At 39.5% G+C, this 12,899-nt stretch overlaps 2 protein-coding genes across 7 annotated transcripts in view; both read right to left on the bottom strand.

Moving 5' to 3' along the window:
• Positions 1-4,487, bottom strand: part of SRFBP1 (serum response factor binding protein 1) — an 85,306-nt gene extending 80,819 nt beyond the window's left edge. For all 6 annotated transcript variants that reach the window (XR_007127656.1, XR_007127655.1, XR_007127653.1 and 3 more), the window contains exon 1: positions 4,268-4,487. Coding sequence is in view for 1 of the 6 variants with exons in the window: in XM_047731229.1 (XP_047587185.1) it covers positions 4,268-4,303 (36 nt within the window). In the remaining 5 variants the exon portion in view is untranslated. The remainder of the gene's footprint in view (positions 1-4,267) is intronic.
• Positions 4,488-6,339: 1,852 nt separating this feature from the next.
• Positions 6,340-7,123, bottom strand: LOC125100792 (rRNA-processing protein FCF1 homolog). Its single transcript, XM_047731232.1, has one exon. The coding sequence runs from the start codon at positions 7,095-7,097 to the stop codon at positions 6,501-6,503; it is 597 nt and encodes a 198-aa protein (XP_047587188.1). The 5' UTR covers positions 7,098-7,123; the 3' UTR covers positions 6,340-6,500.
• Positions 7,124-12,899: the final 5,776 nt, after the last annotated feature.

Consider the following 12,899-nt stretch of genomic DNA (forward strand, 5'->3'; position numbering starts at 1 on the left):
TATGTAACTTCAAAAGCACACACAAATATAGTTCTTGACATTCTTATCTTTTACAGTATGTGGAGGCAAATCATTTTGTTCTCCAGCACTTTATTTATTTTTAAGATTTTATTTATTTATTTTACAGAGATCACAAGTAGTCAGAGAGGCAGGCAGAGAGAGAGAGGAGGAAGCAGGCTCCCTGCTGAGCAGAGAGCCCGACGCGGGGCTCGATCCCAGGACCCTGAGATCATGACCTGAGCCGAAGGGAGAGGCTTAACCACTGAGTCACCCAGGTGCCCCTCGCTCGCACTCTAGATTCTACCTTTACTATCTTATAGAAAGTGGAAAGCGAGTGGGCTTCTTCGTAATTTGCTATTAGCAATGTCTGTTTCATATAAAGGTCCTTGGCCCTCCTACAGAATTAAAGTACATGTTTAGACTGGTTCACTCCCCAGTGCTGATCTTGCCTTTCACTGCTGCCCAAAGCAACATGACTGGAGCAAATTCAGCTCTGGTTTAACAAATTCTTTATTTACTAGATGCTAGGGTGCTGTTGTTTCCAATTCTGCGTCCTTTCTCTAGCTCTAACGGAAAGGGAGAAGAAGAAAGTGTACAGTTAGGAGATTTCCCTCCATCATGTGAACATAAAGTGACTCAAGTTGAGCTGTCCATAGTTTCATCTGCCCAATGCTATTTACTCATTATTACCTATAAACAAGATCCCATGCTTGAGACTAGGGAACATGCTATAAGTCAGTTAAATATTCTCACTTCAAAGTCCTTGTAAAGTACTGGTCAAAATAAGAAAATGCAATAAATAATCATAAGGTGAAGTAAAACATGATCTTTTTGTTTTTTTTTTTTTAAAGAAAAATAAAGGCAAAATTAGAAAGGTAAGATTTTATATACTCAAGAATAAATGTTACTTTAAGAACTTAGAATCAGGAAGTCATCTATAAATGTCAGGTTTTCTCCTTGGAAATTTTTCGAGAAGAATAAAAACATTAAAGGTAAAAGATACTGAAAATTAGCATAATGTAATAATAGGTACCTGTGCAGGCAAGCTTTTTATGTTCAAAACAGACATTTTGGGAAATTAAATATGCTATAAAGTAGATGGCCACAGAACTTTAAAAGAAAAAGCCGTAATTAAAAATCAGCACAGATAATGAGTACCAATATTCCAAAGGTAATATCAGAGGTTTATAAATGTCTGAGGATCTGATGAAACCTATGGACTCTTTTCCCCCAAGAGGCACACACACAAACACCAATTTACACATAATATCAGGTAGTTACAGGATCCCAGAATTCCTAAATCCCAGTTAAGGAGAGCTAATTTAAGTTATTAAGGATCATAAAAATGATGGCTGAAGTTTCTCAAGTTTCTCATTGAACACATCAGTATTGAGGATATGATACTGAGCAAAAGTTTACAGACAGGTGGAGGAAAGACGAAATCTCTCACATCCACACACACACACTCTCAGCAACTCTTTGAAGTGCTAAAAAGAAGTAAAAGGTGTTACAGAAGCTTATAGAAGGGGTAAAATGAAAGCCAAACCCAGTTTCCCTGAGAAAATAACAAGGAGATAAAATAAAAGGAGAAATATGAAATGGACTGAAAGAAAAGGGGTTTCTGGGTAGAAGGAAGAACTTGTGCAAAGGAGGTCTAACAGTCCTATGCTACCTAGTGGAGAAGGCCAGTGAGGCTCAAAAGGGGGGAGGGAGGGCGGGAAGCAGTAGTATACTGTAAGGGGGAGACGAGACTGGCCTTGTTTAGACTGATCTTTACCAAAAGCAACAGGAAACCATCAAAAAGGCTGTAAGCAAGGGAGTCGTGAGATTAGATTTCTCTTTTGAAGACAGAACTCCAGTTGCACAGTGGACACCACGCTGGAGAGATAGAGGAGTCAGGACAGTAGTTGGAAGACTAGCGCCGTAGTGCTGGTGAGCAGCATAACCTGGACTAGGATGGGACAATAATGAAAAAGTAATGGATCCATTAAAATAGTGAATGTGAACTTTTTTGCAGATACATTTCTTCCTTGGAGAAGTTGTTAATTCATTTCTTTTACCAATGTTCTAAGAGGCAGTTTCTCTTAATTACTATTTTACAGTAATGACATTTGCCACTTGTCATATTTGCTCTACATTTTTTTCTAACTGGTTGTCTTTTTTAAATTTGGGGACGTTTCGCCGTTTTTATGTAGACAAATCTGTATTTGTTTTTCCCTTTGTAGATATTTTTCTCCCATTATAACACCTTCCATCATTTCCACTTTTGCTGTCCTTTCCCCCCCACCTTCATATGAGAACGTGTAAGATTTACTTTAACATGGGATATATACACTTCCTAATTTGATAAGCTCATCTAGTCGCCAGAAAACATTATCATAGAGCACATACATTGGTAGAGAGATACGTAAAAACAGAGAAAGAGGTAGACAAATGTTTCAAGAGTAGAAAGTGGGGCACCTGGGTGGCTCAGTGGTTAAGATTCTGCCTTCAGCTCTAGTCATGATCTCAGGGTCCTTGGATCAAGGCCTGCATCAGGCTGAGCAGAGAGCCTGCCCCCCCCCCTTGTGATTTCTCTGTCAAATAAATAAATAAATAAAATCTTTAAAAACAAAAGAGTAGAAAGTGGTAGCACAAAGTACAGACAACCCACCCAGACTGAGGTGAATTTGTGAGGAATTCCTAAAGATCAAATTTTAACTGCTTTAAAAAGAGGACTGAGAATTAGTGGAAAAAGAAAACACTTTAAGTGACGAGGCCTAAATGATTTTCATTAGTACTCTCATGGCAATTTCAAAATTGAATGGGACGCTCACTAGTATTTCAAAGAATGCCCAAGGAGTCACTCCAAAGAAGCTGTATTTTACGTCCTAGGCAAACTAATGAGAAAAAGCCCACCAAATGTTTTCTGGAAGTAGCACCCACTTAATCTGTGTTTACGCACGTATGTTAAACAACTTCAGAATTTCCCCATTCTCTATATTCTGTACTCCACTTTCAAGTGAAATTCAGACTAATTAACTTGGCACTGAGGCAGTAACATCATTTAGTTTCATTTTCTACTGAATCCCAGAAGTTCTCATCAATGGAGAGTTATCTAGCCCTATACCACCCAAGGGGTTTCTTCCTACCGTCTCTTCCTGCCTTATACCAGTCCCTGTCTGGAATGCTTTCTATTCCTCCGCTGAATCACTGACTGCAATTAAGTGTAAGATCCTTAAAGACAGAACGATCACTTCATTTTGCCTTCTTTGGCAACCTTTCTTCATTCCTTGTTTTTCCCGGCGTGATGCTGTACCATCGGTGGGTTTGCCTACCCTTTCCCATCCCAGCCTAGGTTGCTTGGAAACAGAAAGTAGGTCTACATACAACTGTACAACATGAACACTATGTCTTGGCCATGGCAAACACTTGAAAAGCCACTGAATAAAGAAGATAAAGAACTTCCTTTGCAGTAGCTGCGAGGTCCTCATTTGATTCTTGCTTTTTCAGCTTACTTTAAGTCTTCAGGTGTCTGATGACTTCCGTAAATAGAACCACAAAGTGGAAAGGGGACAGAGGCAGAAATGGTACCCGAGTGACACCGACCTTTTGTTAGCAGGGATAAGGGGAAACACCTGATTTCAGACTGAATTTAAGAAAGAAGGAGAGAAGAGGAATTAGGGAGGGAAAGTATAAACAACTCTTCCTAAAAACTTTGCGTCCATGGAAGAAAGAAATGGGAGAGTAGCTGGAGTAAGAAACGCGGGCGTACATCCTTAGAAGCGACATGATCGCACTGAAGACGAGCAGTCCCTTAGCAAAGAGCTCTCAAGCCCTCCGCTTCACCTCCCGCAACCAACGAAAGGCAGGAAATGCGTAGAGGGTGGATTAGCGGTCTGGCACTGTGCAAACGCTTCCCATATTCCAATTAACTTAAATCTCACAACAACCTTGCAAAGAAGCTACTCTCAGGAGCTTCGTTCTACAGACGAGGGCACTGAATATTAAATTACATGATCTTCCCAACATCCCACACATAAAAATTCCTGCGGCCCGAGGACCAGAAACAGGTGTTTTGCTGCAGCCGCCTGGGAACCGTGAGGCCAAGTTACTGTGGCCAGGCTCCGAGTTCCGAGAAAGCGGCCAGGGCCCACCCTGAAGCTGCCCCTGCCGCACTCGCACCCTGGTCCTCAGGACACCACGGGCTTGTCAGAAAGACCCAGAGAAGCCATTGTGGCGGTCCTGAAGGGCAGCCCCACAGGTCCCCCCGGGCCTCGGCTCCTACCTCGTTATTGAGATTGAGAGTCCCCGGCTGAGCCATGGTACGTCTGAGAAGACCCCGCGGCAGCCGGCACGTGAACCGGGAAATCGTGGCTCCGTCACCACGCCCCTCTACGGCAGCCTTTGCGGCCCAAAACTCGTCCGCGGCGCGTTCGGGCCGACGCTTGAGCAACAGGGAGATCGAGAACGGAAGTGAGTGAGAACAACTTCCGGAGGGGCGTGTTACGGGCTGGAACCGCGCGTTCCTGCGGAAACCGGGCGCGGGCGGGTGGCTCGGCGGGCGCCCCGTAGCTGTTGCCAAGATTAGAAGTTCTTTAAGATGCTGATTTTATTATATTCGTTTGTAGACGTGGCCCGGCTCTGTAAGGATCGTGTTTTTGTGTGCCAGTGGGGAGGTGAAAGCCCTTTTACGAAAGTAGAGTGACCAGATTTTGCTCTGAATTTTTAATCTAGCGTTTGTGAAGATTCCTGTGCTTGTAACAAGCAGTCCTTGTTGGATACAGCTTTTTCTCTCCAGGCTCCCGTTGTAGCTGAAGCACGAACATATTTTTTTCTGCACAACGTAATAAGGTTTAAATTTAGGTAATCAATGTTTAAATTTAAAGAAAAACCAAGGGGGCATCTGGGTGGCTCAGTGGGGGTAAGCCTCTGCCTTTTGCTCAGGTCATGATCTAAGAGTCCTGGGATCCAGTCCAGCGTGAGGCCTTCTGCTGGTCAGGGTGCCTGCTCCCCTCTCTGCCTACTTGTGATCCCTGTCAAATAAATAAATAAAATCTTAAAAAGATAAGGGAAAACAAAGATGAAAAAGTAGAACCTTTAAAGCAAAAACGTTTAAAGCACATTTGCAACTGCCTATGGGAATAGCTGTTTTGAAGTATTAGCCTGTAGGCAGAGGAGACATTCGGGAGTAAATCTGCATTAGGTAATCTTTTAATTAATAGTTAACACCAGGTAGTGTTGATCGTTAAAATGGATCAAAGTCTGGGGCAGAAGCTCTGCATGAATTATCTCCAAAATAGTCACAGAAAAGTAAGGACATAGGAACTATTCTTATTTTACAGATGGGGAAACTGACTTGCCAGGAGCCAGGTGTCTCACCAGTAATTGTCCACTGCCACAGGACTGCGGGATGGGTGACACAAATCTGCAGAGCCCAGTGCAAAGTGAAATTGCAAGATCCCTCACTCAAAAAGTAGGAAAGAGTTTTTTGTTTTGTTTTGTTTTGTTTTGTTTCTTCCATGGTGTCCCTTGACATGCCACATGTTTTTATTTGGTATTTAATGTGTTCTCTCAAGCACAGGGATATGGGTGGGTCTACTGCAGACCTTTACAGGTGCTGGGGACCTGCACCCCAGGACTCAGTGTGGATGCGTGTTTTGGAACAAGATGTCAGCAGTTGCTGGGCAAAGACAAGAAAATAAGAAGGCAGAGTACTCAAGTGGAGGATGTAGGAGGCAGGGCCAAAGATGACCCGAGACTGAACCCTTGAAATAAGTTTCATTGTCTCTCTGGACTTCACATTACAAAATTCAGATTCACAGATAAAATGAATAATTTCAGGACCTATGAAAGAACATTTAAGCTAGGCCTCATTATGAGTCTCTATCAGTCATACCCATTTTCATAAGTCATGATTCTGTAGTCAAATTACTTAAAATCATACCTGCATTTGGGTTGGTATTCTTATAGTCTAATGTGTGATTTGGGCACAAATGCCTTGATAGTTGACTTCCTATTTGAATAATGTTGCACAAAAGTAGTTTTGCCACTAACAAGCCATACACTGAATTGTAATTGTCTTCTTATTCATTTACCTCTCCTTCTTAAAGCTGAGCTTCTGAACTGTAATGGCTTCTTCAACTCAGGCAGGTGGTAGACATTCCATTCATAGACACATGGGAAAGGGCACCTTAAAGATAAGTTTAGAGCTTTATGGAAAATGTGTCCTCTCACTGGGGAGAAAGCTGTTGTTATGATTGCATAATACTTAAGTAAATGTGTTCTTTTTTTTTTTTTATATGAGCAATCATCTGATTTATAAAAAAAATGCAACAATATTTAAAATGATACAAATTATCAATTTCAAAACAATACCAAAAAGTGAGTGTATTTAACCATACTCAGCTCATAACAGGAAAAGGGTAAGAAGAATAATTCATGCTATAGCATGTTGCTAATATGAACCAGCAATAGAAAAAGTTGGTAAAGGAAGGCAGAGGAACTCTATCTTTTAAGAATTAGAACCGAGGGGCTCCGTAATCATCTGGCATCCGCTCAATGTTGTACCTATGGTTAGAAATGTACATGATGGGAACTCCAGGAATCTTCCGGATCCTTCGTTTAAGGTCTCGGTCAACTGTGGCCACAATGTAACACTTGTGCTGAGTTACTCTCTGCACTAAGCAGTCATCTGCGTAGGTTCCTCTGTGTGTGCATGGTAATCGTTCAAATCTTGGATCCTTGGCAATCCTTAGAGCCACTCGATACTTCTGCCCCAGTTTCTCAATTTCAGCCATTACACAGTCAGTTATACAAGGGATACACTTGGCATAAAGACAGTCCATCATTGACTGTACTAAGTCAAGTTTGGCTTTAATGGAAAAGTTGATAAAGTTGGTATCAACCAGGATGTGGTAAGGTGGGCCCAGCTGTGTGTTATATTGGAAGAATAAGCAGGAAGGATGTTGGGGGACTTCTCTTTCCTTGAGTGCACTGGGATCTTTCTTTTCTTTTTTTTTAGGTTTTAATCTATCCTTTTCTTTAAGCCTCTGATCTCGGAGACTAAGCATTCGCTTCATTGTCGCATACTTCCTTGCTTTCTTTTGCTTCCCCATGTTCACGTCGTGCTCTCGTTTCTTCCGGAATCCAGTAAATGTGTTCTTAATATGAAATTTATCTGTGGCTCTTAAAGGCTCTGTAGTGTTTTCTGTGGACCACCCCTATTATCCAATACCTCACTTCTCCAGCCAGCACAGTCTTCTCAGGTCAATGTTTGTGTTCTATCTTTTCTTAGCCCAGGCTCTCTCCTTGGCCTTTCCCTCTGCCAGCTCTGCTTTCTCAATGGCTACTTTTTAAGATTAGGTTAAGTTCCATCCATCCTTTTAAAGAATCCTTTCTGTAGCTCCCAACAGAAGTTGATTTCTCATCAGCAGGTCATTTTTATGTGATTTAAAATAGCTTAACTTTAAATTTTTTTCTGTAAAGACTGTTCTTTTATAATATAAGCTCTTGGCAAACTTAGATGCTTATTTTAAAAGTGAAGAGTAATTTTCCATTGTCCCTGATATCTTGTTATCTTGATTCTTTGCAAAGATGATTCTATTAACCTGTTCTTATTAAGCTATTCACATTTCCTCTAGTAATAACAATGTTTTTGTATTAAAGAAACTATAGGGGGTGCCTGGGTGGCTCAGTGGGTTAAAGCCTCTGCCTTCAGCTCAGGTCATGATCTCAGGGTCCTGGGATGGAGCCCGCATCCGGGTTCTCTGCTCAGCAGGGAGCCTGCTTCCCCCTCTCTCTGCCTGCCTCTCTGCCTACTTGTGATCTCTGTATGTCAAATAAATAAATAAATAAATAAATAAAATCTTAAAAAAAAAAGAAACTATAGGTTTCTCTCAAAAGCAATGCATCAAACCACCTTTACCTTTTCCTTCTTAAGGGTTAACCTGGATCAGTTAAATGGTATCAGATATATGAAACAACAAGTTTATTATCGTTAAAAGTAACACCTCTTTCCTCCTTATTACAGTGTTCTTTTAATGAAAATAAGGATCCAGCATATTGAATGGGAATCCAGTTTTCCAGTTTCAGGTTTGTCATGAGTTTGTCAGATCCCACTCTATTTGGCTACTCGGTGCCAAAACAAAATACCACATACTGGGTGGCTCAAACAACAGAAATTATTTTCTTACAGTTCTGAAGGGTAGAAGTCCAAGTTCAAGGTACCATCATGTTTGCTTCTGGTGAAGGTTCTCATCCTAGTGTGCAGACACAGCTTTCTTCTTGTGTCCTCAGATGGCCTTTATAGTGTATGCACCTAAAGAGAGAATTCTCTGGTCTCTCTCTCTCTCTCTCTCTCTCTCTCTGATGTCCATTGATTTTCATTTAAAAATAATGATTCTGTTGGATTCAGGCCCTACCTTTATGACTTCATTTCATCTTAATTACCTCCCTAAGACTTTATCTCCAAATACCATCACATTGGGGATTTTAGCTTCAGTATATGGATTGAGGGGAGGACCCACAATTCAGGACACTTTCTTTGAGAAAAGAAAATTATCTTAAAAATAATCTTTTCTTTATCTAACATTCATGATGACTGCCATTTCTATTGATAGATATGAAGATATCAATTGATATTAGGACCTTACACTAAGTGAAATAATGAGACACAGAAGGACAAATACTACCTTAAACACTTACATGAATCTAAGGCAGTCAAATTCAGAGAAGGAAGGAGTAGAATGGTGGTTGCCAGTGAGGGACAAATGGGGAGGTATTAGTCAAAGGGTAAGGAGTTTCAGCTATTTGGTTGAGTAAGTCCTAGAGATCTACTGCACAGCATAGTGCTTATAGTTAACAATATTGTGTACTTAAAAATTTGCCAAGAGGATAGCTCTTATGTTGAGTGTGGTTTTTTCCTAAGATTTTATTTATTTATTTAACAGAGAGAGAGAGAGAGAGAGAGAGAGAGAGAGAGAGAACACAAGCAGGGGGAGTGGGAGAGTGAGAAGCTGACTTCCCGTGGAGCAGGGAGCCCGACACGAGGCTAGATCCCAGGACCCTGGGTTCATGACCTGAGCCAAAGGCAGACGCTTAAGGACTGAGCCACCTTGGAGCCCCTTATGTTGAGTGTTTTTATCCTCAAGAGAGAGAGAGAAAAAAAAAGGGCAGTATGCAATAAGAAAGAGCAGGAAAAAATTGGGAGGTGATGGATATACTAATGGCCTAGATTGTGGTTATGGTTTCCTGATATATAGTTACCTCCAAAGTTATTAGATTGAGCATATTAATTGTGGATAGCTTTTTGTATATGATTCTTACCTCAGTAAAGTGCTTTTAAAAGGCAAGTTATGGGCTGGTATTAACAAAGTGATTATAGTTCTACACCTTTCTATTAACTGAATGAGTCGGTGAAAGAGAAGCTTTGGGGAGTCCTGTCATTTTTTTAAGCCTGTGGTGTCATTTGTAATCTTTTGTACTTGAACAGTTATTAGTAATTCCCTCACAACAGATAGCTATACAGCTGAGTGTTTCAGTACTGAGAACCACTGTGTTGTTTCGTTTTCCGGCTCTGCACCTTCAGTTATCTATCCCTGGATGGCAGTGTTGTTCTCCAAATTTCACATTACAGTTGAAATTTGGAAGGTTCAAGAAAGCAGTCCAAGTAAATGGCTTATGATAGCATGAAAATCGTTGGATCTATCAGATTTTTGTATTTCTTAAATGCCTAAGACTAACCCCTCAGTTTTTAATTTTTGATTTGGAGTGAATTACTATCTAGTAATCAACCCTCTAGGTGAACTACTAGTGGATTTATTTAAGAATTGAATCTGTATCTTAAATAAATCTATATATAAATAAATATACACACACACACACACACATATATATATATAAAGGTATATATAACGTACTGACGAATGTAACTAGTTACTGTGTAGAAGACAGTAATAGGCAAGTCACTAGGCTAAGATGTTTACTAAATTAATCCTCTGACAGATTATTTTTTGCCTAAATTTCATTTGAATTTTTGTGGAGAGTTTTGGTTAGATTTGTTATTATATCTTTAGGAAAGCTAAAGAAAAATTTCCATTCTAGGAATTTTGGATATTTAAAATTTGAAAAAGATAGTTAATGTTATATAGCCAAGTTTTACAAAATCTGAAGGAATGGAGCTGACAGTTAGCAATGTAGTATTTTGGCTAAGAGGTTTGGCTCTGGAGTCAGACTATCTGGTAAATTTTAATTTACCTCTTAATAACTATGTACCCTTGGGCAAATTATGTAAGCTCTCTGTGACAAGTTTTCTTTATAAAAATGGGAATGGTAATCAACCTCATAGGATTGTTGTGATGATTAAACAAAAACACAGTGTAGGTTCTTAATGAATATTTACCTCTCAATAATTTAAACTGCTATTATTTTCCATTACCTCATTTGATCTTAACAGTAACTTTGTGAGATAGGCATAGTACATAAGACGGAGTCATATCTTAGGAATAACAAATATGCCTGAGGTCATAGAGGTAATAAGAGGGCAATCCAAGTCTCTTGACATAAAATCACTGGTGGCAGTTTTATAACAACTTCATGATATGAAAGTATAAATTACATTAATAATTTATGATTACTGTGCTATTCTTTCCCAGTCACCTAATTATTTATTGATCAGTAACTAATGAATGAATGCACTTTATAAAACATATATCTCTTCTTATATATGATTTGTTTCTTTTAGTTATTCTCCAGTTAACCCAAGATCAGCTCAAGATTATGCAACAAAGCCTATACTAATTTAAGTCCAGAAAATGTTATTAAAGCCCAATATATTAATTTTCAATGTATGGCTTTGATTCATTTTAATCAACATTTTTGAACATTACTTTGCAAAGCATTATAGTGGTTTCATAGGAGATAAATGATTAAGATGTTGTCCTGTCCATGTTCACCGTGGATTTACAGGGTACTGACTTTAATAATTCTAACACCAAGGCCAACTGTATTAAGTGCTGTGGAAAGAATATCATAGGGAAGAAGAAGACTTCCTAGAGGAGATAAGTTTTGTGTTCTTTTTTTGAAAGAAGGCTGATGCTTAAAAAAGCAATAGAGGATCGGGAGAAAATTCTCAGCAAAGGAAATTTGTCATATAACAGCAAGATAATAAAAGACATTTTATTTCATAAAGTAATATAAAGGATTTTTCACATATTCTTGAAGTTTTTAAAAACATTGTTACATGTGGAAGTTAAAAGCCTTTAAATGTCTTTTTTTTTTAAGGTTTTATTTATTCGTCAGACAGGGAGAGAAAGAGAATGTGTATACAAGCAGGTTGGGAACCGCAGGCAGAGGGAGAAGCAGGCTCCCTACTGAGCAGGGACTCTATCCTAGGACCCTGGGATCATGACCTGAGCTGAAGGCAGATGCTTAATTGATGGAGCCACCCAGGTATGCCAAAGCTTTTAAGTTTCATAAATATATTTCCCACTGACACACCCCAAAAATGATAGTTCCCTTAAGTTACTAAAATTTTTAAAAAGTGAAGCAAAATCTTTTAAGGCAAAAATCTAACATTCTGGAACTTAATAGACGGGAAGAAGTGGGTCTCAAAACATCTGAGGATTTATGCCTTTAAAGGAAAATTTACAGCAGTTATATTTAAACAATGAGGTGGAAATTTGGGACAGGATCAAGCGAATGATGTAAAAGCCTGTTCAGAGAAAATATATTTAGTATGATCATGACCATCAAGGAACAAGGGATTTGTAGCAAATGTTTTGGGTCACGTGTCCATTGGGGCTGAGAGAGATGAGGTATATATTGTGGGGAGTTAGATTTGGCTGCTCGTTTAGCTTCTCTTTGAAGGAAATCAGTGCTGTTTTACTGGTAAAGATTAGGGTTAGAGAAGGAAGCGCTGTTATTTTCCCCAACTCGTAGTTGAGATTTTGAAAGTGCTATCTCTGCTTCTTCACTTTTCACCTATTCCTCAATGCACTGCTCTTTGAATTCCTGTTACCCCTCCACTGAAACTATCTTTGTCAAGGTCATCAGTGACCTCCCAGGTACTCAGCTATACCTTAGAGTGTTCAGGGTATGAGATATCACCCCTTTCTGTTGCCAGGATTGACTCGCCTGAATATGTTGGCTGAGCCACTGACCCCCTTCCTCCTTTGTCTCCTCACATTTCTGTTTGTGTGATCTAGAAGCCTTACCAGATAGGTTTATTCTGTAGTGTTGCTTCCTACCAGACATTTTCATACCTGACCTTAGCTGTATGGACACTGTTGACTCAACTGAAAATTATCCAGCCCAAATGCTGATAGTGCTGGGGTTGAGAACTGCTCTATGCTCATTTCTGTAACAACTGCCTGAGAGCACAGGAAGTACCAAGCAAAGACCAGGTTATGGGAGAGGCCACCTCTGGATGCAAGAAATGAGGGAGGGGGCAGAGATTTTTCTGGAGAGAATTTAAAATCAGTTGCAATCCTGACTAAAAGTTAACCTGCTTCCGTTATCATCATGCATTAGAAATTCTGAAAAAAAAAAAAATTGGTGATAAAATTCTCCTCACCAAATGAATATTTTGTCAGCTTAAATTCCAAATAATTACCTCAGTTTTACTACTGAGTCATAAAAATAGAGATGTAAGCTCCAAAATTAGCGTTATTAACATTAATAAACATTCTATTTTATATGGAGGTAAATTGGAGGTCTGCTCATTACATAATTGGCCTGTGATACACATAGACTCAGAGACCCTCTTCAGTGGTAAGTTTGTGATTGTTTGGAATCCATGGAGCTCACTTTTCAACTGAGTTGATTTGCTACTCTGTGAGAGTTCATATTCCTGCATTTACAGCTATTCAAAATAAATAATGATGGCTGTATGTGATTTTTGTAGTTATCTTTTTTTTCTG

This window comes from Lutra lutra, chromosome 5, assembly GCF_902655055.1.
Source record: "Lutra lutra chromosome 5, mLutLut1.2, whole genome shotgun sequence".
Classification (NCBI taxonomy): domain Eukaryota; kingdom Metazoa; phylum Chordata; class Mammalia; order Carnivora; family Mustelidae; genus Lutra; species Lutra lutra.